Source organism: Engystomops pustulosus, chromosome 10, assembly GCF_040894005.1.
Source record: "Engystomops pustulosus chromosome 10, aEngPut4.maternal, whole genome shotgun sequence".
Taxonomy (NCBI): Eukaryota; Metazoa; Chordata; class Amphibia; order Anura; family Leptodactylidae; genus Engystomops; species Engystomops pustulosus.
The window spans coordinates 103,472,079-103,498,072 of record NC_092420.1 but is presented as its reverse complement, the minus strand read 5'-3'; the positions used below and the strand labels follow the sequence as shown (position 1 = coordinate 103,498,072).

At 51.5% G+C, this 25,994-nt stretch overlaps 1 protein-coding gene across 3 annotated transcripts in view; it reads right to left on the bottom strand.

Moving 5' to 3' along the window:
* SLC1A7 (solute carrier family 1 member 7) overlaps positions 1–25,994 on the bottom strand; it is an 88,335-nt gene that overhangs the window by 9,705 nt on the left and 52,636 nt on the right. For all 3 annotated transcript variants that reach the window (XM_072128354.1, XM_072128352.1, XM_072128353.1), the window contains exons 5-10: positions 20,012–20,234; positions 17,268–17,367; positions 16,938–17,171; positions 11,401–11,595; positions 8,866–9,000; positions 8,658–8,757 (exon numbers count right to left, since the gene is read on the bottom strand). In XM_072128354.1, coding sequence (XP_071984455.1) covers positions 8,658–8,757; positions 8,866–9,000; positions 11,401–11,595; positions 16,938–17,171; positions 17,268–17,367; positions 20,012–20,234 — 987 coding nt within the window. The remainder of the gene's footprint in view (positions 1–8,657; positions 8,758–8,865; positions 9,001–11,400; positions 11,596–16,937; positions 17,172–17,267; positions 17,368–20,011; positions 20,235–25,994) is intronic.

Below are 25,994 nucleotides of genomic sequence, written 5' to 3'. Positions count from 1 at the left end.
CCTCCCCCTCCCTGTACAATGACCTCTATATAGATAATACTGACCCATCATTACATCACTACTGACAATAGATGATGTCACAGCTTATCTCCTCCCCCTCCCTGTACAATGACCTCTATATAGATAACACTGACCCATCATTACATCACTACTGATGATGTCACAGCTTATCCCTCCCCCTCCCTGTACAATGACCTCTATATAGATAATACTGACCCATCATTACATCACTACTGACAATAGATGATGTCACAGCTTATCTCCTCCCCCTCCCTGTACAATGATCTCTATATAGATAACACTGACCCATCATTACATCACTACTGACAATAGATGATGTCACAGCTTATCTCCTCCCCCTCCCTGTACAATGACCTCTATATAGATAATACTGACCCATCATTACATCACTACTGACAATAGATGATGTCACAGCTTATCCCCTCCCCTTCCTGTACAATGACCTCTATATAGATAACACTGACCCATCATTACATCACTACTGACAATAGATGATGTCACAGCTTATCTCCTCCCCCTCCCTGTACAATGACCTCTATATAGATAACATTGACCCATCATTACATCACTACTGACAATAGATGATGTCACAGCTTATCTCCTCCTCCCTGTACAATGACCTCTATATAGATAACACTGACCCATCATTACATCACTACTGACAATAGATGATGTCACAGCTTATCTCCTCCCCCTCCCTGTACAATGACCTCTATATAGATAACACTGACCCATCATTACATCACTACTGACAATAGATGATGTCACAGCTTATCCCCTCCCCCTCCCTGTACAATGTCCTCTATATAGATAACACTGACCCATCATTACATCACTACTGATAATAGATGATGTCACAGCTTATCCCCTCCCCCTCCCTGTACAATGACCTCTATATAGATAACACTGACCCATCATTACATCACTACTGACAATAGATGATGTCACAGCTTATCTCCTCCCCCCTCCCTGTACAATGACCTCTATATAGATAACACTGACCCAATCATTACATCACTACTGACAATAGATGATGTCAAAGCTTATCCCCTCCCCCTCCCTGTACAATGACCCTATATAGATAACACTGACCCATCATTACATCACTACTGACAATAGATGATGTCACAGCTTATCTCCTCCCCCTCCCTGTACAATGACCCCTATATAGATAACACTGACCCATCATTACATCACTACTGACAATAGATGATGTCACAGCTTATCTCCTCCCCCTCCTGTACAATGACCTCTATATAGATAACACTGACCCATCATTACATCACTACTGACAATAGATGATGTCACAGCTTATCTCCTCCCCCTCCCTGTACAATGACCTCTATATAGATAACACTGACCCATCATTACATCACTACTGACAATAGATGATGTCACAGCTTATCTCCTCCCCCTCCCTGTACAATGACCTGTATATAGATAACACTGACCCATCATTACATCACTACAGACAATAGATGATGTCACAGCTTATCCCCTCCCCCTCCCTGTACAATGACCTCTATATAGATAACACTGACCCATCATTACATCACTACTGACAACAGATGATGTCACAGCTTATCTCCTCCCCCTCCCTGTACAGTGACCTCTATATAGATAACACTGACCCATCATTACATCACTACTGACAATAGATGATGTCACAGCTTATCTCCTCCCCCCTCCCTGTACAATGACCTCTATATAGATAACACTGACCCATCATTACATCACTACTGACAATAGATGATGTCACAGCTTATCTCCTCCCCCTCCCTGTACAATGACCTCTATATAGATAACACTGACCCATCATTACATCACTACTGACAATAGATGATGTCACAGCTTATCTCCTCCCCCTCCTGTACAATGACCTCTATATAGATAACACTGACCCATCATTACATCACTACTGACAATAGATGATGTCACAGCTTATCTCCCTCCCCCTCCCTGTACAATGACCTCTATATAGATAACACTGACCCATCATTACATCACTACTGACAATAGATGATGTCACAGCTTATCTCCTCCCCCTCCCTGTACAATGACCTCTATATAGATAACACTGACCCATCATTACATCACTACTGACAATAGATGATGTCACAGCTTATCTCCCTCCCCCTCCTGTACAATGACCTCTATATAGATAACACTGACCCATCATTACATCACTACTGATAATAGATGATGTCACAGCTTATCCCCTCCCCCTCCCTGTACAATGACCTCTATATAGATAACACTGACCCATCATTACATCACTACTGACAATAGATGATGTCACAGCTTATCTCCTCCCCCTCCTGTACAATGACCTGTATATAGATAACACTGACCCATCATTACATCACTACTGACAATAGATGATGTCACAGCTTATCTCCTCCCCCTCCTGTACAATGACCTCTATATAGATAACACTGACCCATCATTACATCACTACTGACAATAGATGATGTCACAGCTTATCTCCTCCCCCTCCTGTACAATGACCTCTATATAGATAACACTGACCCATCATTACATCACTACTGACAATAGATGATGTCACAGCTTATCTCCTCCTCCTCCTGTACAATGACCTCTATATAGATAACACTGACCCATCATTACATCACTACTGACAATAGATGATGTCACAGCTTATCTCCTCCCCCTCCTGTACAATGACCTCTATATAGATAACACTGACCCATCATTACATCACTACTGACAATAGATGATGTCACAGCTTATCTCCTCCCCCTCCCTGTACAATGACCTCTATATAGATAACACTGACCCATCATTACATCACTACTGACAATAGATGATGTCACAGCTTATCCCCTCCTCCTCCCTGTACAATGTCCTCTATATAGATAACACTGACCCATCATTACATCACTACTGATAATAGATGATGTCACAGCTTATCCCCTCCCCCTCCCTGTACAATGACCTCTATATAGATAACACTGACCCATCATTACATCACTACTGACAATAGATGATGTCACAGCTTATCCCCTCCCCCCTCCCTGTACAATGACCTCTATATAGATAACACTGACCCATCATTACATCACTACTGACAATAGATGATGTCACAGCTTATCCCTCCCCTCCTGTACAATGACCTCTATATAGATAACACTGACCCATCATTACATCACTACTGACAATAGATGATGTCACAGCTTATCTCCTCCCCCTCCCTGTACAATGACCTCTATATAGATAACACTGACCCATCATTACATCACTACTGACAATAGATGATGTCACAGCTTATCCCCTCCCCCTCCCTGTACAATGACCTCTATATAGATAACACTGACCCATCATTACATCACTACTGACAATAGATGATGTCACAGCTTATCTCCTCCCCCTCCCTGTACAATGACCCCTATATAGATAACACTGACCCATCATTACATCACTACTGACAATAGATGATGTCACAGCTTATCTCCTCCCCCTCCCTGTACAATGACCTCTATATAGATAACACTGACCCATCATTACATCACTACTGACAATAGATGATGTCACAGCTTATCCCCTCCCCTCCCTGTACAATGACCTCTATATAGATAACACTGACCCATCATTACATCACTACTGACAATAGATGATGTCACAGCTTATCTCCTCCCCCTCCCTGTACAATGACCTCTATATAGATAACACTGACCCATCATTACATCACTACTGACAATAGATGATGTCACAGCTTATCTCCTCCCCCTCCCTGTACAATGACCTCTATATAGATAACACTGACCCATCATTACATCACTACTGACAATAGATGATGTCACAGCTTATCTCCTCCCCTCCCTGTACAATGACCTCTATATAGATAACACTGACCCATCATTACATCACTACTGACAATAGATGATGTCACAGCTTATCTCCTCCCCTCCCTGTACAATGACCTCTATATAGATAACACTGACCCATCATTACATCACTACTGACAATAGATGATGTCACAGCTTATCTCCTCCCCCTCCCTGTACAATGACCTCTATATAGATAACACTGACCCATCATTACATCACTACTGACAATAGATGATGTCACAGCTTATCTCCTCCCCCTCCCTGTACAGTGACCTCTATATAGATAACACTGACCCATCATTACATCACTACTGACAATAGATGATGTCACAGCTTATCTCCTCCCCCCTCCCTGTACAATGACCTCTATACAGATAACACTGACCCATCATTACATCACTACTGACAATAGATGATGTCACAGCTTATCTCCTCCCCTCCCTGTACAATGACCTCTATATAGATAACACTGTGACAATAGATGATGTCACAGCTTATCTCCTCCCCCTCCTGTACAATGACCTCTATATAGATAACACTGACCCATCATTACATCACTACTGACAATAGATGATGTCACAGCTTATCTCCTCCCCCTCCCTGTACAATGACCTCTATATAGATAACACTGACCCATCATTACATCACTACTGACAATAGATGATGTCACAGCTTATCTCCTCCCCCTCCCTGTACAATGACCTCTAAATAGATAACACTGACCCATCATTACATCACTACTGACAATAGATGATGTCACAGCTTATCCCCTCCCCCTCCCTGTACAATGTCCTCTATATAGATAACACTGACCCATCATTACATCACTACTGATAATAGATGATGTCACAGCTTATCCCCTCCCCCTCCCTGTACAATGACCTCTATATAGATAACACTGACCCATCATTACATCACTACTGACAATAGATGATGTCACAGCTTATCCCCTCCCCCTCCTGTACAATGACCTGTATATAGATAACACTGACCCATCATTACATCACTACTGACAATAGATGATGTCACAGCTTATCTCCTCCCCCTCCTGTACAATGACCTCTATATAAATAACACTGACCCATCATTACATCACTACTGACAATAGATGATGTCACAGCTTATCTCCTCCCCCTCCTGTACAATGACCTCTATATAGATAACACTGACCCATCATTACATCACTACTGACAATAGATGATGTCACAGCTTATCTCCTCCTCCTCCTGTACAATGACCTCTATATAGATAACACTGACCCATCATTACATCACTACTGACAATAGATGATGTCACAGCTTATCTCCTCCCCCTCCTGTACAATGACCTCTATATAGATAACACTGACCCATCATTACATCACTACTGACAATAGATGATGTCACAGCTTATCTCCTCCCCCTCCCTGTACAATGACCTCTATATAGATAACACTGACCCATCATTACATCACTACTGACAATAGATGATGTCACAGCTTATCTCCTCCTCCTCCTGTACAATGACCTCTATATAGATAACACTGACCCATCATTACATCACTACTGACAATAGATGATGTCACAGCTTATCTCCTCCCCCTCCTGTACAATGAACTCTATATAGATAACACTGACCCATCATTACATCACTACTGACAATAGATGATGTCACAGCTTATCTCCTCCCCCTCCCTGTACAATGACCTCTATATTGATAACACTGACCCATCATTACATCACTACTGACAATAGATGATGTCACAGCTTATCCCCTCCCCCTCCCTATACAATGACCTCTATATAGATAACACTGACCCATCATTACATCACTACTGACAATAGATGATGTCACAGCTTATCTCCTCCTCCTCCCTGTACAATGACCTCTATATAGATAACACTGACCTATCATTACATCACTACTGACAATAGATGATGTCACAGCTTATCTCCTCCCCCTCCCTGTACAATGACCTCTATATAGATAACACTGACCTATCATTACATCACTACTGACAATAGATGATGTCACAGCTTATCTCCTCCCCCTCCCTGTACAATGACCTCTATATAGATAACACTGACCTATCATTACATCACTACTGACAATAGATGATGTCACAGCTTATCTCCTCCCCCCTCCCTGTACAATGACCTCTATATAGATAACACTGACCTATCATTACATCACTACTGACAATAGATGATGTCACAGCTTATCCCCTCCCCCTCCCTGTACAATGACCTCTATATAGATAACACTGACCCATCATTACATCACTACTGACAATAGATGATGTCACAGCTTATCCACTCCCCCTCCCTGTACAATGACCTCTATATAGATAACACTGACCCATCATTACATCACTACTGACAATAGATGATGTCACAGCTTATCTCCTCCCCCTCCCTGTACAATGACCTCTATATAGATAACACTGACCCATCATTACATCACTACTGACAATAGATGATGTCACAGCTTATCTCCTCCCCCTCCTGTACAATGTCCTCTATATAGATAACACTGACCTATCATTACATCACTACTGACAATAGATGATGTCACAGCTTATCCCCTCCCCCTCCCTGTACAATGACCTCTATATAGATAACACTGACCCATCATTACATCACTACTGACAATAGATGATGTCACAGCTTATCCACTCCCCCTCCCTGTACAATGACCTCTATATAGATAACACTGACCCATCATTACATCACTACTGACAATAGATGATGTCACAGCTTATCTCCTCCCCCTCCCTGTACAATGACCTCTATATAGATAACACTGACCCATCATTACATCACTACTGACAATAGATGATGTCACAGCTTATCCACTCCCCCTCCCTGTACAATGACCTCTATATAGATAACACTGACCCATCATTACATCACTACTGACAATAGATGATGTCACAGCTTATCTCCTCCCCCTCCCTGTACATTGACCTCTATATAGATAACACTGACCCATCATTACATCACTACTGACAATAGATGATGTCACAGCTTATCTCCTCCCCCTCCCTGTACAATGACCTCTATATAGATAATACTGACCCATCATTACATCACTACTGACAATAGATGATGTCACAGCTTATCTCCTCCCCCTCCCTGTACAATGACCTCTATATAGATAACACTGACCCATCATTACATCACTACTGACAATAGATGATGTCACAGCTTATCTCCTCCCCTCCCTGTACAATGACCTCTATATAGATAACACTGACCCATCATTACATCACTACTGACAATAGATGATGTCACAGCTTATCCCCTCCTCCTCCTGTACAATGACCTCTATATAGATAACACTGACCCATCATTACATCACTACTGACAATAGATGATGTCACAGCTTATCTCCTCCCCTCCCTGTACAATGACCTCTATATAGATAACACTGACCCATCATTACATCACTACTGACAATAGATGATGTCACAGCTTATCCCCTCCTCCTCCTGTACAATGACCTCTATATAGATAACACTGACCCATCATTACATCACTACTGACAATAGATGATGTCACAGCTTATCTCCTCCCCCTCCTGTACAATGACCTCTATATAGATAACACTGACCCATCATTACATCACTACTGACAATAGATGATGTCACAGCTTATCTCCTCCCCCTCCTGTACAATGACCTCTATATAGATAACACTGACCCATCATTACATCACTACTGACAATAGATGATGTCACAGCTTATCTCCTCCCCTCCCTGTACAATGACCTCTATATAGATAACACTGACCCATCATTACATCACTACTGACAATAGATGATGTCACAGCTTATCCCCTCCTCCTCCTGTACAATGACCTCTATATAGATAACACTGACCCATCATTACATCACTACTGACAATAGATGATGTCACAGCTTATCTCCTCCCCTCCCTGTACAATGACCTCTATATAGATAACACTGACCCATCATTACATCACTACTGACAATAGATGATGTCACAGCTTATCCCCTCCTCCTCCTGTACAATGACCTCTATATAGATAACACTGACCCATCATTACATCACTACTGACAATAGATGATGTCACAGCTTATCTCCTCCCCCTCCTGTACAATGACCTCTATATAGATAACACTGACCCATCATTACATCACTACTGACAATAGATGATGTCACAGCTTATCTCCTCCCCCTCCTGTACAATGACCTCTATATAGATAACACTGAGCCATCATTACATCACTACTGACAATAGATGATGTCACAGCTTATCTCCTCCCCCTCCCTGTACAATGACCTCTATATAGATAACACTGACCCATCATTACATCACTACTGACAATAGATGATGTCACAGCTTATCTCCTCCCCCCTCCCTGTACAATGACCTCTATATAGATAACACTGACCCATCATTACATCACTACTGACAATAGATGATGTCACAGCTTATCTCCTCCCCCTCCCTGTACAATGACCTCTATATAGATAACACTGACCCATCATTACATCACTACTGACAATAGATGATGTCACAGCTTATCTCCTCCCCCTCCCTGTACAATGACCTCTATATAGATAACACTGACCCATCATTACATCACTACTGACAATAGATGATGTCACAGCTTATCTCCTCCCCCTCCCTGTACAATGACCTCTATATAGATAACACTGACCCATCATTACATCACTACTGACAATAGATGATGTCACAGCTTATCAGTTAATATAACGAGAAGAAATAAAACCTTGTTAATTAGATGGACGGTCCCTTTAAGCCCGGATCTACATTATTTTACCTCATCGCTTTGCTTGGCAAAGTCCTTCCTGCAGATGTGCGCCATAATCCCGGCTGCCAGCGCGTCCCCCAGCACATTAATCATGGTCCGGAATCGGTCCCTAGTAAAATACAATGTGTAGGCCGGAGCCAGGGCGGGAGTAGAAGATATTTCATTGTATTTTGTAATAAACTGTTACATGAATGTAATGTCTGTATAAAGTACTCACAGCGCCCAGTCCACGGCGATAATCAGGGTAATGTCATCAGTGGGGAGGCCGACAGAGGTCAGCACAATCACCATGGTAACCAGGCCGGCCTGGGGGATCCCCGCCGCCCCGATACTGGCCGCCGTGGCTGTAATACTGGGGGGACAGAGAAATCAGAAAATTATAATCAGTATATATTTCATTTCTTCGGCTTGGGGTCTGGTCACCAGGACCTCCAGGGGTTAGGGGAGGGGGTCTGGTCACCGGGACCTCCAGGGGTTAGGGGAGGGGGTGTGGTCACCGGGACCTCCAGGGGTTAGGGGAGGGGGTCTGGTCACCGGGACCTCCAGGGATTAGGGGAGGGGGTCTGGTCACCAGGACCTCCAGGGGTTAGGGGAGGGGGTCTGGTCACCGGGACCTCCAGGGGTTAGGGGAGGGGGTCTGGTCACCAGGACCTCCAGGGGTTAGGGGAGGGGGTCTGGTCACCGGGACCTCCAGGGGTTAGGGGAGGGGGTCTGGTCACCGGGACCTCCAGGGGTTAGGGGAGGGGGTCTGGTCACCAGGACCTCCAGGGGTTAGGGGAGGGGGTCTGGTCACCGGGACCTCCAGGGGTTAGGGGAGGGGGTCTGGTCACCGGGACCTCCAGGGGAGGGGGTGTGGTCACCGGGACCTCCAGGGGTTAGGGGAGGGGGTCTGGTCACCGGGACCTCCAGGGGTTAGGGGAGGGGGTCTGGTCACCAGGACCTCCAGGGGTTAGGGGAGGGGGTCTGGTCACCAGGACCTCCAGGGGTTAGGGGAGGGGGTCTGGTCACCGGGACCTCCAGGGATTAGGGGAGGGGGTCTGGTCACCGGGACCTCCAGGGGTTAGGGGAGGGGGTCTGGTCACCGGGACCTCCAGGGGTTAGGGGAGGGGGTCTGGTCACCAGGACCTCCAGGGGTTAGGGGAGGGGGTCTGGTCACCGGGACCTCCAGGGGTTAGGGGAGGGGGTCTGGTCACCGGGACCTCCAGGGGTTAGGGGAGGGGGTCTGGTCACCAGGACCTCCAGGGGTTAGGGGAGGGGGTCTGGTCACCGGGACCTCCAGGGGTTAGGGGAGGGGGTCTGGTCACCGGGACCTCCAGGGGAGGGGGTGTGGTCACCGGGACCTCCAGGGGTTAGGGGAGGGGGTCTGGTCACCGGGACCTCCAGGGGTTAGGGGAGGGGGTCTGGTCACCAGGACCTCCAGGGGTTAGGGGAGGGGGTCTGGTCACCGGGACCTCCAGGAGTTAGGGGAGGGGGTCTGGTCACCGGGACCTCCAGGGGAGGGGGTCTGGTCACCGGGACCTCCAGGGGTTAGGGGAGGGGGTCTGGTCACCAGGACCTCCAGGGGTTAGGGGAGGGGGTCTGGTCACCGGGACCTCCAGGGGAGGGGGTCTGGTCACCGGGACCTCCAGGGGAGGGGGTCTGGTCACCGGGACCTCCAGGGGTTAGGGGAGGGGGTCTGGTCACCAGGACCTCCAGGGGTTAGGGGAGGGGTCTGGTCACCGGGACCTCCAGGGGTTAGGGGAGGGGGTCTGGTCACCAGGACCCCCAGGGGTTAGGGGAGGGGGTCTGGTCACCAGGACCTCCAGGGGTTAGGGGAGGGGGTCTGGTCACCGGGACCTCCAGGGGTTAGGGGAGGGGTCTGGTCACCGGGACCTCCAGGGGTTAGGGGAGGGGGTCTGGTCACCAGGACCCCCAGGGGTTAGGGGAGGGGGTCTGGTCACCAGGACCCCCAGGGGTTAGGGGAGGGGGTCTGGTCACCAGGACCTCCAGGGGTTAGGGGAGGGGGTCTGGTCACCAGGACCTCCAGGGGTTAGGGGAGGGGGTCTGGTCACCAGGACCTCCAGGGGTTAGGGGAGGGGGTCTGGTCACAGGGACCTCCAGGGGTTAGAGGAGGGGGTCTGGTCACAGGGACCTCCAGGGGTTAGGGGAGGGGGTCTGGTCACAGGGACCTCCAGGGGTTAGGGGAGGGGGTCTGGTCACCAGGACCTCCAGGGGTTAGGGGAGGGGGTCTGGTCACCGGGACCTCCAGGGGAGGGGGTGTGGTCACCGGGACCTCCAGGGGTTAGGGGAGGGGGTCTGGTCACCAGGACCTCCAGGGGTTAGGGGAGGGGTCTGGTCACCGGGATCTCCAGGGGTTAGGGGAGGGGGTCTGGTCACCAGGACCTCCAGGGGTTAGGGGAGGGGTCTGGTCACCGGGATCTCCAGGGGTTAGGGGAGGGGTCTGGTCACCGGGATCTCCAGGGGTTAGGGGAGGGGGTCTGGTCACCGGGACCCCCATGGGTTAGGGGAGGGGGTCTGGTCACCGGGATCTCCAGGGGTTAGGGGAGGGGTCTGGTCACCGGGATCTCCAGGGGTTAGGGGAGGGGGTCTGGTCACCGGGACCCCCAGGGGTTAGGGGAGGGGGTCTGGTCACCGGGACCCCCAGGGGTTAGGGGAGGGGTCTGGTGACACAAGCAGGTGCTGACAGATCTCTCTCGGTGGTAGGTGGGCACCCTGTACCACCCACAGTGGCTTTTGGCTATGTACTACTCACCTGATGGTGATGATCTGCCCAAAATCCAGCTCATAATTGTTGACTTGTGCGATAAAGATGGCGGCGACGGCTTCGTACAACGCGGTTCCGTCCATGTTGATTGTGGCTCCGACTGGCAGCACGAACCTTGCGATGCGTCTGTCAATGTGGTTGTTCTCCAGAAGACACTTGAAGGTGATGGGCAGCGTCGCAGAACTAAGAACATTACAGAGCAGCAAAACTAAGAACATTACAGAGCAGCAGAACCGAGAACATTACAGAGCAGCAGAACTGAGAACATTAGAGAGCAGCAGAACTGAGAACATTACAGAGCAGCAGAACCGAGAACATTACAGAGCAGCAGAACTGAGAACATTACAGAGCAGCAGAACTGAGAACATTAGAGAGCAGCAGAACTAAGAACATTACAGAGCAGCAAAACTAAGAACATTACAGAGCAGCAGAACCGAGAACATTACAGAGCAGCAGAACTGAGAACATTAGAGAGCAGCAGAACTGAGAACATTACAGAGCAGCAGCACTGAGAACATTACAGAGCAGCAGAACTGAGAACATTACAGAGCAGCAGAACTAAGAACATTACAGAGCAGCAGAACCGAGAACATTACAGAGCAGCAGAACCGAGAACATCACAGAGCAGCAGAACCGAGAACATTACAGAGCAGCAGAACTAAGAACATTACAGAGCAGCAGAACAAAGAACTTTACAGAGCAACAGAACTGAGAACATTACAGAGCAGCAGATCTAAGAACATTACAGAGCAGCAGAACTAAGAACATTACAGAGCAGCAGAACTAAGAACATTACAGAGCAGCAGAACTAAGAACATTACAGAGCAGCAGAACTGAGAACATTACAGAGCAGCAGAACTGAGAACATTACAGAGCAGCAGAACTAAGAACATTACAGAGCAGCAGAACTAAAAACATTACAGAGCAGCAGAACTGAGAACATTACAGAGCAGCAGAACTGAGAACATTACAGAGCAGCAGAACTGAGAACATTACAGAGCAGCAGAACTAAGAACATTACAGAGCAGCAGAACTAAGAACATTACAGAGCAGCAGAACTAAGAACATTACAGAGCAGCAGAACTAAGAACATTACAGAGCAGCAGACCTGAGAACATTACAGAGCAGCAGAACTAAGAACATTACAGAGCAGCAGAACTAAGAACATTACAGAGCAGCAGAACTAAAAACATTACAGAGCAGCAGAACTAAAAACATTACAGAGCAGCAGAACTAAGAACATTACAGAGCAGCAGAACTAAGAACATTACAGAGCAGCAGAACTAAGAACATTACAGAGCAGCAGAACTGAGAACATTACAGAGCAGCAGACCTGAGAACATTACAGAGCAGCAGAACTGAGAACATTACAGAGCAGCAGAACTAAGAACATTACAGAGCAGCAGAACTGAGAACATTACAGAGCAGCAGAACTAAGAACATTACAGAGCAGCAGAACTAAGAACATTACAGAGCAGCAGAACTGAGAACATTACAGAGCAGCAGAACTGAGAACATTACAGAGCAGCAGAACTGAGAACATTACAGAGCAGCAGAACTGAGAACATTACAGAGCAGCAGAACTAAGAACATTACAGAGCAGCAGAACTAAAAACATTACAGAGCAGCAGAACTAAGAACATTACAGAGCAGCAGAACTAAAAACATTACAGAGCAGCAGAACTAAAAACATTACAGAGCAGCAGAACTAAGAACATTACAGAGCAGCAGAACTAAGAACATTACAGAGCAGCAGAACTAAGAACATTACAGAGCAGCAGACCTGAGAACATTACAGAGCAGCAGAACTGAGAACATTACAGAGCAGCAGAACTAAGAACATTACAGAGCAGCAGAACTGAGAACATTACAGAGCAGCAGAACTAAGAACATTACAGAGCAGCAGAACTAAGAACATTACAGAGCAGCAGACCTGAGAACATTACAGAGCAGCAGAACTGAGAACATTACAGAGCAGCAGAACTAAGAACATTACAGAGCAGCAGAACTAAGAACATTACAGAGCAGCAGAACTGAGAACATTACAGAGCAGCAGAACTAAGAACATTACAGAGCAGCAGTGCACAAGAGCCACACAGAACATTCTATGTACGGAGAAGTTTGCATGTAATTCATGTTTTATATAATCTCCTATGAGTGCGGATGCGCCGTCTGTTCCTGATTAACCCATTTATTGCTGTGCAGCTCGCTCTTTGCCTTAGTTCGGATGATATAAGGCAGTGATGGGGAACCTTTTAGAGACCGAGTGCCCAAACTACAACCAAAGTTGCCCAAAGTGCCAACGTGGCCGCCTGAGGCCACCAATACAGTTGAAAGAAGGAGGGCAAATTCAGACTTTCATTACAGCTTCTCTCCAAGTTGCCTGGGACTGCAGGAAGATTCAGTGTTTGGTGAGCTCTGAGTGCCCATAAAGAGGGCTCTGAGTGCCCATATAGAGGGCTCTGAGTGCCCATATAGAGGGCTCTGAGTGCCCACAGAAAGGGCTCTGAGTGCCCACAGAAAGGGCTCTGAGTGCCCACAGAAAGGGCTCTGAGTGCCCACAAAGAGGGCTCTGAGTGCCCATATAGAGGGCTCTGAGTGCCCATATAGAGGGCTCTGAGTGCCCATATAGAGGGCTCTGAGTGCCCATATAGAGGGCTCTGAGTGCCCATAAAGAGGGCTCTGAGTGCCCATATAGAGGGCTCTGAGTGCCCATATAGAGGGCTCTGAGTGCCCATATAGAGGGCTCTGAGTGCCCATATAGAGGGCTCTGAGTGCCACCTCTGGCACCCGTGCCACAGGTTCCCCACCACTGATATAAGGGAAGGCGCGCGGTCACACAGGTTTAGCGCCGTTTAGATGACATGTCAGGGCCGATACCTGTGCAGTCACCGTTAATATGAAACATCTGCAGACTATTGCACCATTATGTCATGTAATAGAGAACAGATCGTGCGCCGGGAGATAATGAAGATAATTGCCGAGGAATCTGTAATCCCAAACAAAAGGAAGAGCAAGAAATGTAACGGAAACTCACAGGGAAACACGTCCTGGAGGTAATATTATATAATCAGAGGAAATCCAATCAGTGTAAAGGGATCCGGTCATGTTCAACATACTGTCCTATCTGCAGGCAGCATGTTATACAGCAGGAGGAGCTGAGCACATTGTATATAGTGTCCTATCTGCAGGCAGCATGTTATAGAGCAGGAGGAGCTGAGCACATTGTACATAGTGTCCTATCTGCAGGCAGCAGGTTATAGAGCAGGAGGAGCTGAGTAGAATGTACATAGTGTCCTATCTGCAGGCAGCATGTTATAGAGCAGGAGGAGCTGAGCACATTGTACATAGTGTCCTATCTGCAGGCAGCATGTTATAGAGCAGGAGGAGCTGAGTAGAATATACATAGTGTCCTATCTGCAGGCAGCATGTTATAAAGCAGGAGGAGCTGAGCACAGTGTACATAGTGTCCTATCTGCAGGCAGCATGTTATAGAGCAGGAGAAGCTGAGCACAGTGTACATAGTGTCCTATCTGCAGGCAGCATGTTATAGAGCAGGAGGAGCTGAGCACAGTGTACATAGTGTCCTATCTGCAGGCAGCATGTTATAGAGCAGGAGGAGCTGAGCAGATTGTACATAGTATCCTATCTGCAGGCAGCATGTTATAGAGCAGGAGGAGCTGAGCAGATTGTACACAGTGTCCTATCTGCAGGCAGCATGTTATAGAGCAGGAGGAGTGGAGCAGATTGTATATAGTGTCCTATCTGCAGGCAGCATGTTATAGAGCAGGAAGAGCTGAGCAGATTGTATATAGTGTCCTATCTGCAGGCAGCATGTTATAGAGCAGGAGGAGCTGAGTAGAATGTACATAGTGTCCTATCTGCAGGCAGCATGTTATAGAGCAGGAGGAGCTGAGTAGAATGTACATAGTGTCCTATCTGCAGGCAGCATGTTATAGAGCAGGAGGAGCTGAGCACAGTGTACATAGTGTCCTATCTGCAGGCAGCATGTTATAGAGCAGGAGAAGCTGAGCAGATTGTACATAGTATCCTATCTGCAGGCAGCATGTTATAGAGCAGGAGGAGCTGAGCAGATTGTACACAGTGTCCTATCTGCAGGCAGCATGTTATAGAGCAGGAGGAGTGGAGCAGATTGTATATAGTGTCCTATCTGCAGGCAGCATGTTATAGAGCAGGAGGAGTGGAGCAGATTGTATATAGTGTCCTATCTGCAGGCAGCATGTTATAGAGCAGGAGGAGTGGAGCAGATTGTACATAGTGTCCTATCTGCAGGCAGCATGTTATAGAGCAGGAGGAGCTGAGCAGATTGTACATAGTGTCCTATCTGTAGGCAGCATGTTATAGAGCAGGAGGAGCTGAGCAGATTGTACATAGTGTCCTATCTGCAGGCAGCATGTTATAGAGCAGGGGGAGCTGAGCACATTGTACATAGTGTCCTATCTGCAGGCAGCATGTGTTAGAGCAGGAGTAGCTGAGCAGATTGTACATAGTGTCCTATCTGCAGGCAGCATGTTATAGAGCAGGAGGAGCTGAGCAGATTGTACATAGTGTCCTATCTGCAGGCAGCATGTTATAGAGCAGGAGGAGCTGAGCACCTTGTACATAGTGTCCTATCTATAGGCAGAATGTTATAGAGCAGGAGGAGCTGAGCACCTTGTACATAGTGTCCTATCTATAGGCAGAATGTTATAGAGCAGGAGGAGCTGAGCACCTTGTACATAGTGTCCTATCTGCAGGCAGCATGTTATAGAGCAGGAGGGGCTGAGCACCTTGTACATAGTGTCCTATCTATAGGCAGAATGTTATAGAGCAGGAGGAGCTGAGCACCTTGTACATAGTGTCCTATCTGCAGGCAGCATGTTATAGAGCAGGAGGAGCTGAGCACCTTGTACATAGTGTCCTATCTATAGGCAGAATGTTATAGAGCAGGAGGAGCTGAGCACCTTGTACATAGTGTCCTATCTGCAGGCAGCATGTTATAGAGCAGGAGGAGCTGAGCAGATTGTACATAGTGTCCTATCTGCAGACAGCATGTTATAGAGCAGGAGGAGCTGAGCACATTGTACATAGTGTCCTATCTGCAGGCAGCAGGTTATAGAGCAGGAGGAGCTGAGCACCTTGTACATAGTGTCCTATCTATAGGCAGAATGTTATAGAGCAGGAGGAGCTGAGCAGATTGTACATAGTGTCCTATCTGCAGACAGCATGTTATAGAGCAGGAGGAGCTGAGCACATTGTACATAGTGACCTATCTGCAGGCAGCATGTTATAGAGCAGGAGGAGCTGAGCACATTGTACATAGTGTCCTATCTGCAGGCAGCATGTTATAGAGCAGGGGGAGCTGAGCAGATTGTACATAGTGTCCTATCTGCAGGCAGCATGTTATAGAGCAGGAGGAGCTGAGCAGATTGTACATAGTGTCCTATCTGCAGGCAGCATGTTATAGAGCAGGAGGAGCTGAGCACATTGTACATAGTGTCCTATCTGCAGGCAGCAGGTTATACCTGGAGGACGTGGCCAGGGCTATGAGCAGAGCCTGGAGGACTCCTCGGATGAAGACAATTGGGTTCTTCTTGGTGATGAGGAGATACATGAGGGGCAGGATGAAGAGCCCGTGCACCACCAGACCACACACCACCGTGATGGCGTAGAATCCCAGCTTCTTCCCGATGGCTGTGGGGTCGTCCATTTCCAGGATCTTCCCGGCAATGAGGAAGACGATCCCGAAGGGAAAATACCTGCAACACAACCGGAGGCAGCGGTCACAAGGTCCATGGAAACTGGGACAAAACTTCACCCCCAAAATGTTTAGAAAAATGGAAAATAAGACTCACCAGACGGCGACGGCTACGATTTTCATGACAGACTCGTTGAGGCACTGGCAGAAGCTGACGAGAGGAACCCCGCTCGTCCCCATGCGGCCCAGCATTATACCTGGAAGGCAGAGGCGGAGAGGTACAGCGCCGGACCCAGCATCATGGGACAGAGCCCTTCCCGGAGCCCCCACCAGCCCCTCTTACATCCCACACGGGGGACAGAGCCCTTCCCGGAGCCCCCACCAGCCCCTCTTACATCCCACACGGGGGATAGAGCCCTTCCCAGAGCCCCCACCAGCAGCCGTCAGCCCCTCTTACATCCCACACAGGGGACAGAGCCCTTCCCGGAGCCCTCACCAACCCCTCTTACATCCCACACGGGGGACAGAGCCCTTCCCGGAGCCCCCACCAGCCCCTCTTACATCCCACACGGGGGATAGAGCCCTTCCCAGAGCCCCCACCAGCAGCCGTCAGCCCCTCTTACATCCCACACAGGGGACAGAGCCCTTCCCGGAGCCCCCACCAGCCCCTCTTACATCCCACACGGGGGATAGAGCCCTTCCCGGAGCCCCCACCAGCCCCTCTTACATCCCACACAGGGGATAGAGCCCTTCCCGGAGCCCCCACCAGCCCCTCTTACATCCCACACGGGGGATAGAGCCCTTCCCGGAGCCCCCACCAGCCCCTCTTACATCCCACACGGGGGATAGAGCCCTTCTCGGAGCCCCCCACCAGCCCCTCTTACATCCCACACGGGGGATAGAGCCCTTCCCGGAGCCCCCACCAGCCCCTCTTACATCCCACACGGGGGATAGAGCCCTTCTCGGAGCCCCCACCAGCCCCTCTTACATCCCACACGGGGGATAGAGCCCTTCCCGGAGCCCCCACCAGCCCCTCTTACATCCCACACGGGGGATAGAGCCCTTCCCAGAGCCCCCACCAGCAGCCGTCAGCCCCTCTTACATCCCACACAGGGGACAGAGCCCTTCCCGGAGCCCCCACCAGCCCCTCTTACATCCCACAAAATGTTGGGAGCTGCAGGACAGAGGATCAGTGGGGGTCCGGTCCCTCATGGATCACAGGAATCCAGAGAATGGGGGTCCTGTTCTCACTAATGGGTGGAGCTGCAGAACCTGTACATGTCCTGGAGAGCAGAAGCCCCTGTAATGGGTGGAGCTGCAGGACCTGTACATGTCCTGGAGAGCAGAAGCCCCTGTAATGGGTGAAGCTGCAGGACCTGTACATGTCCTGGAGAGCAGAAGCCCTTGTAATGGGTGGAGCTGCAGGACCTGTACATGTCATGGAGAGCAGAAGCCCCTGTAATGGGTGGAGCTGCAGAACCTGTACATGTCCTGGAAAGCAGAAGCCCCTGTAATGGGTGGAGCTGCAGGACCTGTACATGTCCTGGAGAGCAGAAGCCCCTGTAATGGGTGGAGCTGCAGGACCTGTACATGTCCTGGAGAGCAGAAACCCCTGTAATGGGTGGAGCTGCAGGACCTGTACATGTCCTGGAGAGCAGAAACCCCTGTAATGGGTGGAGCTGCAGAACCTGTACATGTCCTGGAGAGCAGAAACCCCTGTAATGGGTGGAGCTGCAGGACCTGTACATGTCCTGGAGAGCAGAAGCCCCTGTAATGGGTGGAGCTGCAGGACCTGTACATGCCCTGGAGAGCAGAAGCCCCTGTAATGGGTGGAGCTGCAGGACCTGTACATGTCCTGGAGAGCAGAAACCCCTGTAATGGGTGGAGCTGCAGAACCTGTACATGTCCTGGAGAGCAGAAGCCCCAGTAATGGGTGGAGCTACAGGGCCTGTACATGTCCTGGAGAGCAGAAGCCCCTGTAATGGGTGGAGCTACAGGGCCTGTACATGTCCTGGAGAGCAGAAGCCCCTGTAATGGGTGGAGCTACAGGGCCTGTACATGTCGTGGAGAGCAGAAGCCCCTGTAATGGGTGGAGCTGCAGGACCTGTACATGTCCTGGAGAGCAGAACCCCTGTAATGGGTGGAGTGGCAGGACGCTTGTGGTGGTCCGGTTCATGTGATCGGTGGGGATCCCAGCAGTCGGACCCTCACTGATCAGCTTGATGTCCTCTATACTGTGGAAAGGGGATGACTTTCTAACTTGGTACAACCCCTTTAAGGCAAGAGGCTAATACTGAGATAAATGTGCGTCTCCGGAAACTCCCAGAACTGGGGGGGGGGGTCCTAGGAACCTTCATCCAGTGTTAGGGTCAGGTGTGGCCTGGGTCTTAAAGGGAACCTGTCAGCAGGGGCCTCATTTTCACTAGAGACCAGTTGTAGAAGCCCATTACACCTGCATTACAGTATAATTGTGTGTTATAACTTACCTTGCACCCTGACAAAATCCTGGGGTAGTCACAGGGGTTGGGCTTTGGTTTGGATTAAAAAAACAACATGTGACCTGTCTGTGCAGCAGACTCCTCAGCTCTCAGCCCCCACCTTTGTGCTCCTGTACAGCTCCTCCCCCGCTCAACCTCAACAGACCATGACCTCTGTGAAGGAAGGAGCTGTATGAGAGCACAAAGGTGGGGACTAAGGGCTGAGGAGTGTGCAGCACAGACAGGTCACATGTTGTTTTTTGAAATGCATCCAAACCAAAGCCCAACCCCTGTGACTACCCCCGGATTTTGTCAGGGTGTAAGGTAAGTTATAGCATTTTTGCACTGCAGGGGTGATGGTCTGTAGTGACAATGGGGCCCCTGCTGACAGGTTCCCTCTAGCACTTCTGGTGATGCCTCCTACCCATGGTGGCAGAGAATATGACGATGCCCAGAACATTCATCCCCTCGCTGGTTCCGGGCTCGGACTTGTAGACCACGTCTGGGGAGGGGGTGATATCAAGAGCAAAGTTCTGGACATGTGATCCGTTCTCGTCCTGGATCCCGTAGATGAGGATTCTGTGGGTGATACTTTCCGAGGACGTCGTCTTCCCACTTTTTACCACCGGGACGTTCTTGGTGCGATACTAAAAGAGAGAACAAGAATGTATGAGCATCGCTACCAGGGGGTAACTGCAGGGGGGGACTACAGGGGGGGACTGCAGGGGGGGACTACAGGGGGGGACTGCAGGGGGGGACTACAGGGGGTAACTGCAGGGGGGGACTACAGGGGGGGACTACAGGGGGTAACTGCAGGGGGGGACTACAGGGGGTAACTGCAGGGGGTACAGGGGGAACTACAGGGGGTAACTGCAGGGGGAACTGCAGGGGGTAACTGCAGGGGGTACAGGGGGAACTACAGGGGGTAACTGCAGGGGGTACAGGGGGAACTACAGGGGGTAACTGCAGGGGGGGACTACAGGGGGTAACTGCAGGGGGGGACTACAGGGGGTAACTGCAGGGGGGGACTACAGGGGGTAACTGCAGGGGGTACAGGGGGAACTACAGGGGGTAACTGCAGGGGGGGACTACAGGGGGTAACTGCAGGGGGGGACTACAGGGGGTAACTGCAGGGGGGGACTACAGGGGGTATCTGCAGGGGGTACAGGGGGAACTACAGGGGGTAACTGCAGGGGGGAACTGCAGGGGGCACAGGGGGAACTACAGGAGGCACAGGGGGGAACTGCAGGGGGTAACTACAGGGGGTAACTGCAGGGGGGAACTGCAGGGGGGGACTACAGGGGGGGACTGCAGGGGGGGACTACAGGGGGGGACTGCAGGGGGGGACTACAGGGGGTAACTGCAGGGGGGGACTACAGGGGGGGACTACAGGGGGTAACTGCAGGGGGGGACTACAGGGGGTAACTGCAGGGGGTACAGGGGGAACTACAGGGGGTAACTGCAGGGGGAACTGCAGGGGGTAACTGCAGGGGGTACAGGGGGAACTACAGGGGGTAACTGCAGGGGGTACAGGGGGAACTACAGGGGGTAACTGCAGGGGGGGACTACAGGGGGTAACTGCAGGGGGGGACTACAGGGGGTAACTGCAGGGGGGGACTACAGGGGGTAACTGCAGGGGGTACAGGGGGAACTACAGGGGGTAACTGCAGGGGGGGACTACAGGGGGTAACTGCAGGGGGGGACTACAGGGGGTAACTGCAGGGGGGGACTACAGGGGGTATCTGCAGGGGGTACAGGGGGAACTACAGGGGGTAACTGCAGGGGGGAACTGCAGGGGGCACAGGGGGAACTACAGGAGGCACAGGGGGGAACTGCAGGGGGTAACTACAGGGGGTAACTGCAGGGGGGAACTGCAAGGGGTAACTGCAGGGGGTAACTGCAGGGGGTAACTGCAGGGGGAACTACAGGGGGAACTACAGGGGGTACAGGGGGAACTACAGGGGGTAACTACAGGAGGTACAGGGGGGAACTGCAGGAGGTAACTACAGGGGGTAACTGCAGGGGGGACAGGGGGTAACTGCAGGGGGGAACTGCAGGGGGCACAGGGGGGAACTGCAGGGGGTAACTACAGGGGGTAACTGCAGGGGGGAACTGCAAGGGGTAACTGCAGGGGGTAACTGCAGGGGGTAACTGCAGGGGGAACTACAGGGGGTACAGGGGGAACTACAGGGGGTAACTACAGGAGGTACAGGGGGGAACTGCAGGGGGTAACTACAGGGGGTAACTGCAGGGGGGACAGGGGGTAACTGCAGGGGATACAGGGGGTTAACTGCAGAGGGTAACTACAGGGGGTAACTGCAGGGGGTAAAGGGGGTAACTACAGGGGGGAACTGCAGGGGGGAACTGCAGGGGGTACAGAGGGAACTGCAGGGGGCACAGGGGGGAACTGCAGGGGGTACAGGGGGGAACTGCAGGGGGTACAGGGGGAACAACAGGGGGTAACTGCAGGGGGTACAGGGGGAACTACAGGGGGTACAGGGGGTAACTACAGAAGGTAACTGCAGGGGGCACAGGGGGGAACTACAGGGGGTAACTGCAGGGGGTACAGGGGGAACTACAGGGGGTACAGGGGGAACTACAGGGGGTAACTGCAGGGGGTACAGGGGGAACTACAGGGGGAACTACAGGGGGTAACTACAGGGGTAACTACAGGGGGTAACTACAGGGGGTACCTGCAGGGGGTAAGTGGTGACCAGGGGGTAACTACAGAGGATACAGGGGGAATGTGGTGACCAGGGGGTAACTACAGAGGGTACAGGGGGGACGTGGTGACCAGGGGGTAACTACAGAGGGTACAGGGGGAACGTGGTGACCAGGGGGTAACTACAGAGGGTACAGGGGGAACGTGGTGACCGGGGGGTAACTACAGAGGATACAGGGGGGAACGTGGTGACCAGGGGGTAACTACAGAGGGTACAGGGGGAATGTGGTTACCAGGGGGGTAACTACAGAGGACACAGGGGGGAACGTGGTGACCAGGGGGTAACTACAGAGGATACAGGGGGAATGTGGTGACCAGGGGGTAACTGCAGGAGGTACAGGGGGAACTACAGGGGGTAATTGAAGGGGTACAGGGGGTAACTACAGAGGATACAGGGGGGAACGTGGTGACCAGGGGGTAACTACAGAGGATACAGGGGGAACGTGGTGACCGGGGGGTAACTACAGAGGATACAGGGGGAACGTGGTGACCAGGGGGTAACTACAGGGGATACAGGGGGAACGTGGTGACCAGGGGGTAACTACAGGGGATACAGGGGGAACGTGGTGACCAGGGGGTAACTACAGAGGATACAGGAGGGAACGTGGTGACCAGGGGGGTAACTACAGAGGATACAGGGGGAACGTGGTGACCAGGGGGTAACTACAGGGGATACAGGGGGAACGTGGTGACCAGGGGGTAACTACAGAGGATACAGGGGGAACGTGGTGACCAGGGGGTAACTACAGAGGATACAGGAGGGAACGTGGTGACCAGGGGGGTAACTACAGAGGATACAGGGGGAACGTGGTGACCAGGGGGTAACTACAGGGGATACAGGGGGAACGTGGTGACCAGGGGGGTAACTACAGAGGATACAGGGGGAACGTGGTGACCAGGGGGTAACTACAGAGGATACAGGAGGGAACGTGGTGACCAGGGGGGTAACTACAGAGGATACAGGGGGAACGTGGTGACCAGGGGGTAACTACAGGGGATACAGGGGGAACGTGGTGACCAGGGGGGTAACTACAGAGGATACAGGGGGAACGTGGTGACCAGGGGGTAACTACAGAGGATACAGGGGGAACGTGGTGACCAGGGGGGTAACTACAGAGGATACAGGGGGAACGTGGTGACCAGGGGGGTAACTACAGAGGATACAGGGGGAACGTGGTGACCAGGGGGTAACTACAGGGGATACAGGGAGAACGTGGTGACCAGGGGGTAACTACAGAGGATACAGGGGGAACGTGGTGACCAGGGGGTAACTACAGAGGATACAGGGGGAACGTGGTGACCGGGGGGTAACTACAGAGGATACAGGGGGAACGTGGTGACCAGGGGGTAACTACAGAAGATACAGGGGGAACGTGGTGACCAGGGGGTAACTACAGAGGATACAGGGGGAACGTGGTGACCAGGGGGGTAACTACAGAGGATACAGGGGGAACGTGGTGACCGGGGGGTAACTACAGAGGATACAGGGGGAACGTGGTGACCAGGGGGTAACTACAGAGGATACAGGGGGAACGTGGTGACCAGGGGGTAACTACAGAGGATACAGGGGGAACGTGGTGACCGGGGGGTAACTACAGAGGATACAGGGGGAACGTGGTGACCGGGGGGTAACTACAGGGGATACAGGGGGAACGTGGTGACCGGGGGGTAACTACAGAGGATACAGGGGGAACGTGGTGACCAGGGGGTAACTACAGAGGATACAGGGGGAACGTGGTGACCGGGGGGGTAACTACAGAGGATACAGGGGGAACGTGGTGACCAGGGGGTAACTACAGAGGATACAGGGGGAACGTGGTGACCGGGGGGTAACTACAGAGGGTACAGGGGGAACGTGGTGACCGGGGGGGTAACTACAGGGGATACAGGGGGAACGTGGTGACCAGGGGGGTAACTACAGAGGATACAGGGGGTAACTACAGAGGATACAGGGGGAACGTGGTGACCGGGGGGTAACTACAGAGGATACAGGGGGGAACGTGGTGACCAGGGGGGTAACTACAGAGGGTACAGGGGGAACGTGGTGACCGGGGGGGTAACTACAGAGGATACAGGGGGAACGTGGTGACCAGGGGGTAACTACAGAGGATACAGGGGGAACGTGGTGACCAGGGGGGTAACTACAGAGGATACAGGGGGAACGTGGTGACCAGGGGGGTAACTACAGAGGATACAGGGGGAACGTGGTGACCAGGGGGTAACTACAGAGGATACAGGGGGAACGTGGTGACCAGGGGGGTAACTACAGAGGATACAGGGGGAACGTGGTGACCAGGGGGGTAACTACAGAGGATACAGGGGGAACGTGGTGACCGGGGGGTAACTACAGAGGATACAGGGGGGAACGTGGTGACCGGGGGGGTAACTACAGAGGATACAGGGGGAACGTGGTGACCGGGGGGTAACTACAGAGGATACAGGGGGGAACGTGGTGACCGGGGGGGTAACTACAGAGGATACAGGGGGAACGTGGTGACCGGGGGGTAACTACAGGGGATACAGGGGGGAACGTGGTGACCAGGGGGTAACTACAGAGGATACAGGGGGAACGTGGTGACCAGGGGGTAACTACAGAGGATACAGGGGGGAACGTGGTGACCAGGGGGTAACTACAGAGGATACAGGGGGAACGTGGTGACCAGGGGGTAACTACAGAGGATACAGGGGGAACGTGGTGACCAGGGGGGTAACTACAGAGGATACAGGGGGAACGTGGTGACCAGGGGGTAACTACAGGGGATACAGGGGGAACGTGGTGACCAGGGGGGTAACTACAGGGGATACAGGGGGAACGTGGTGACCAGGGGGGTAACTACAGAGGATACAGGGGGAACGTGGTGACCAGGGGGTAACTACAGAGGATACAGGGGGGAACGTGGTGACCAGGGGGTAACTACAGAGGATACAGGGGGAACGTGGTGACCAGGGGGTAACTACAGAGGATACAGGGGGAATGTGGTGACCAGGGGGGTAACTACAGAGGATACAGGGGGAACGTGGTGACCGGGGGGTAACTACAGAGGATACAGGGGGAAAGTGGTGACCGGGGGGGTAACTACAGAGGATACAGGGGGAACGTGGTGACCAGGGGGTAACTACAGAGGATACAGGGGGAACGTGGTGACCAGGGGGTAACTACAGAGGATACAGGGGGAAACGTGGTGACCAGGGGGGTAACTACAGAGGATACAGGGGGAACGTGGTGACCGGGGGGTAACTACAGAGGATACAGGGGGAACGTGGTGACCGGGGGGTAACTACAGAGGATACAGGGGGAACGTGGTGACCAGGGGGGTAACTACAGAGGACACAGGGGGGAACGTGGTGACCAGGGGGTAACTACAGAGGATACAGGGGGAACGTGGTGACCAGGGGGTAACTACAGAGGATACAGGGGGAACGTGGTGACCAGGGGGGTAACTACAGAGGATACAGGGGGGAACGTGGTGACCAGGGGGTAACTACAGAGGATACAGGGGGAACGTGGTGACCAGGGGGTAACTACAGAGGATACAGGGGGAACGTGGTGACCAGGGGGTAACTACAGAGGATACAGGGGGTAAGTGGTGACCAGGGGGTAACTACAGAGGATACAGGGGGGAACGTGGTGACCAGGGGGGTAACTACAGAGGATACAGGGGGTAAGTGGTGACCAGGGGGTAAC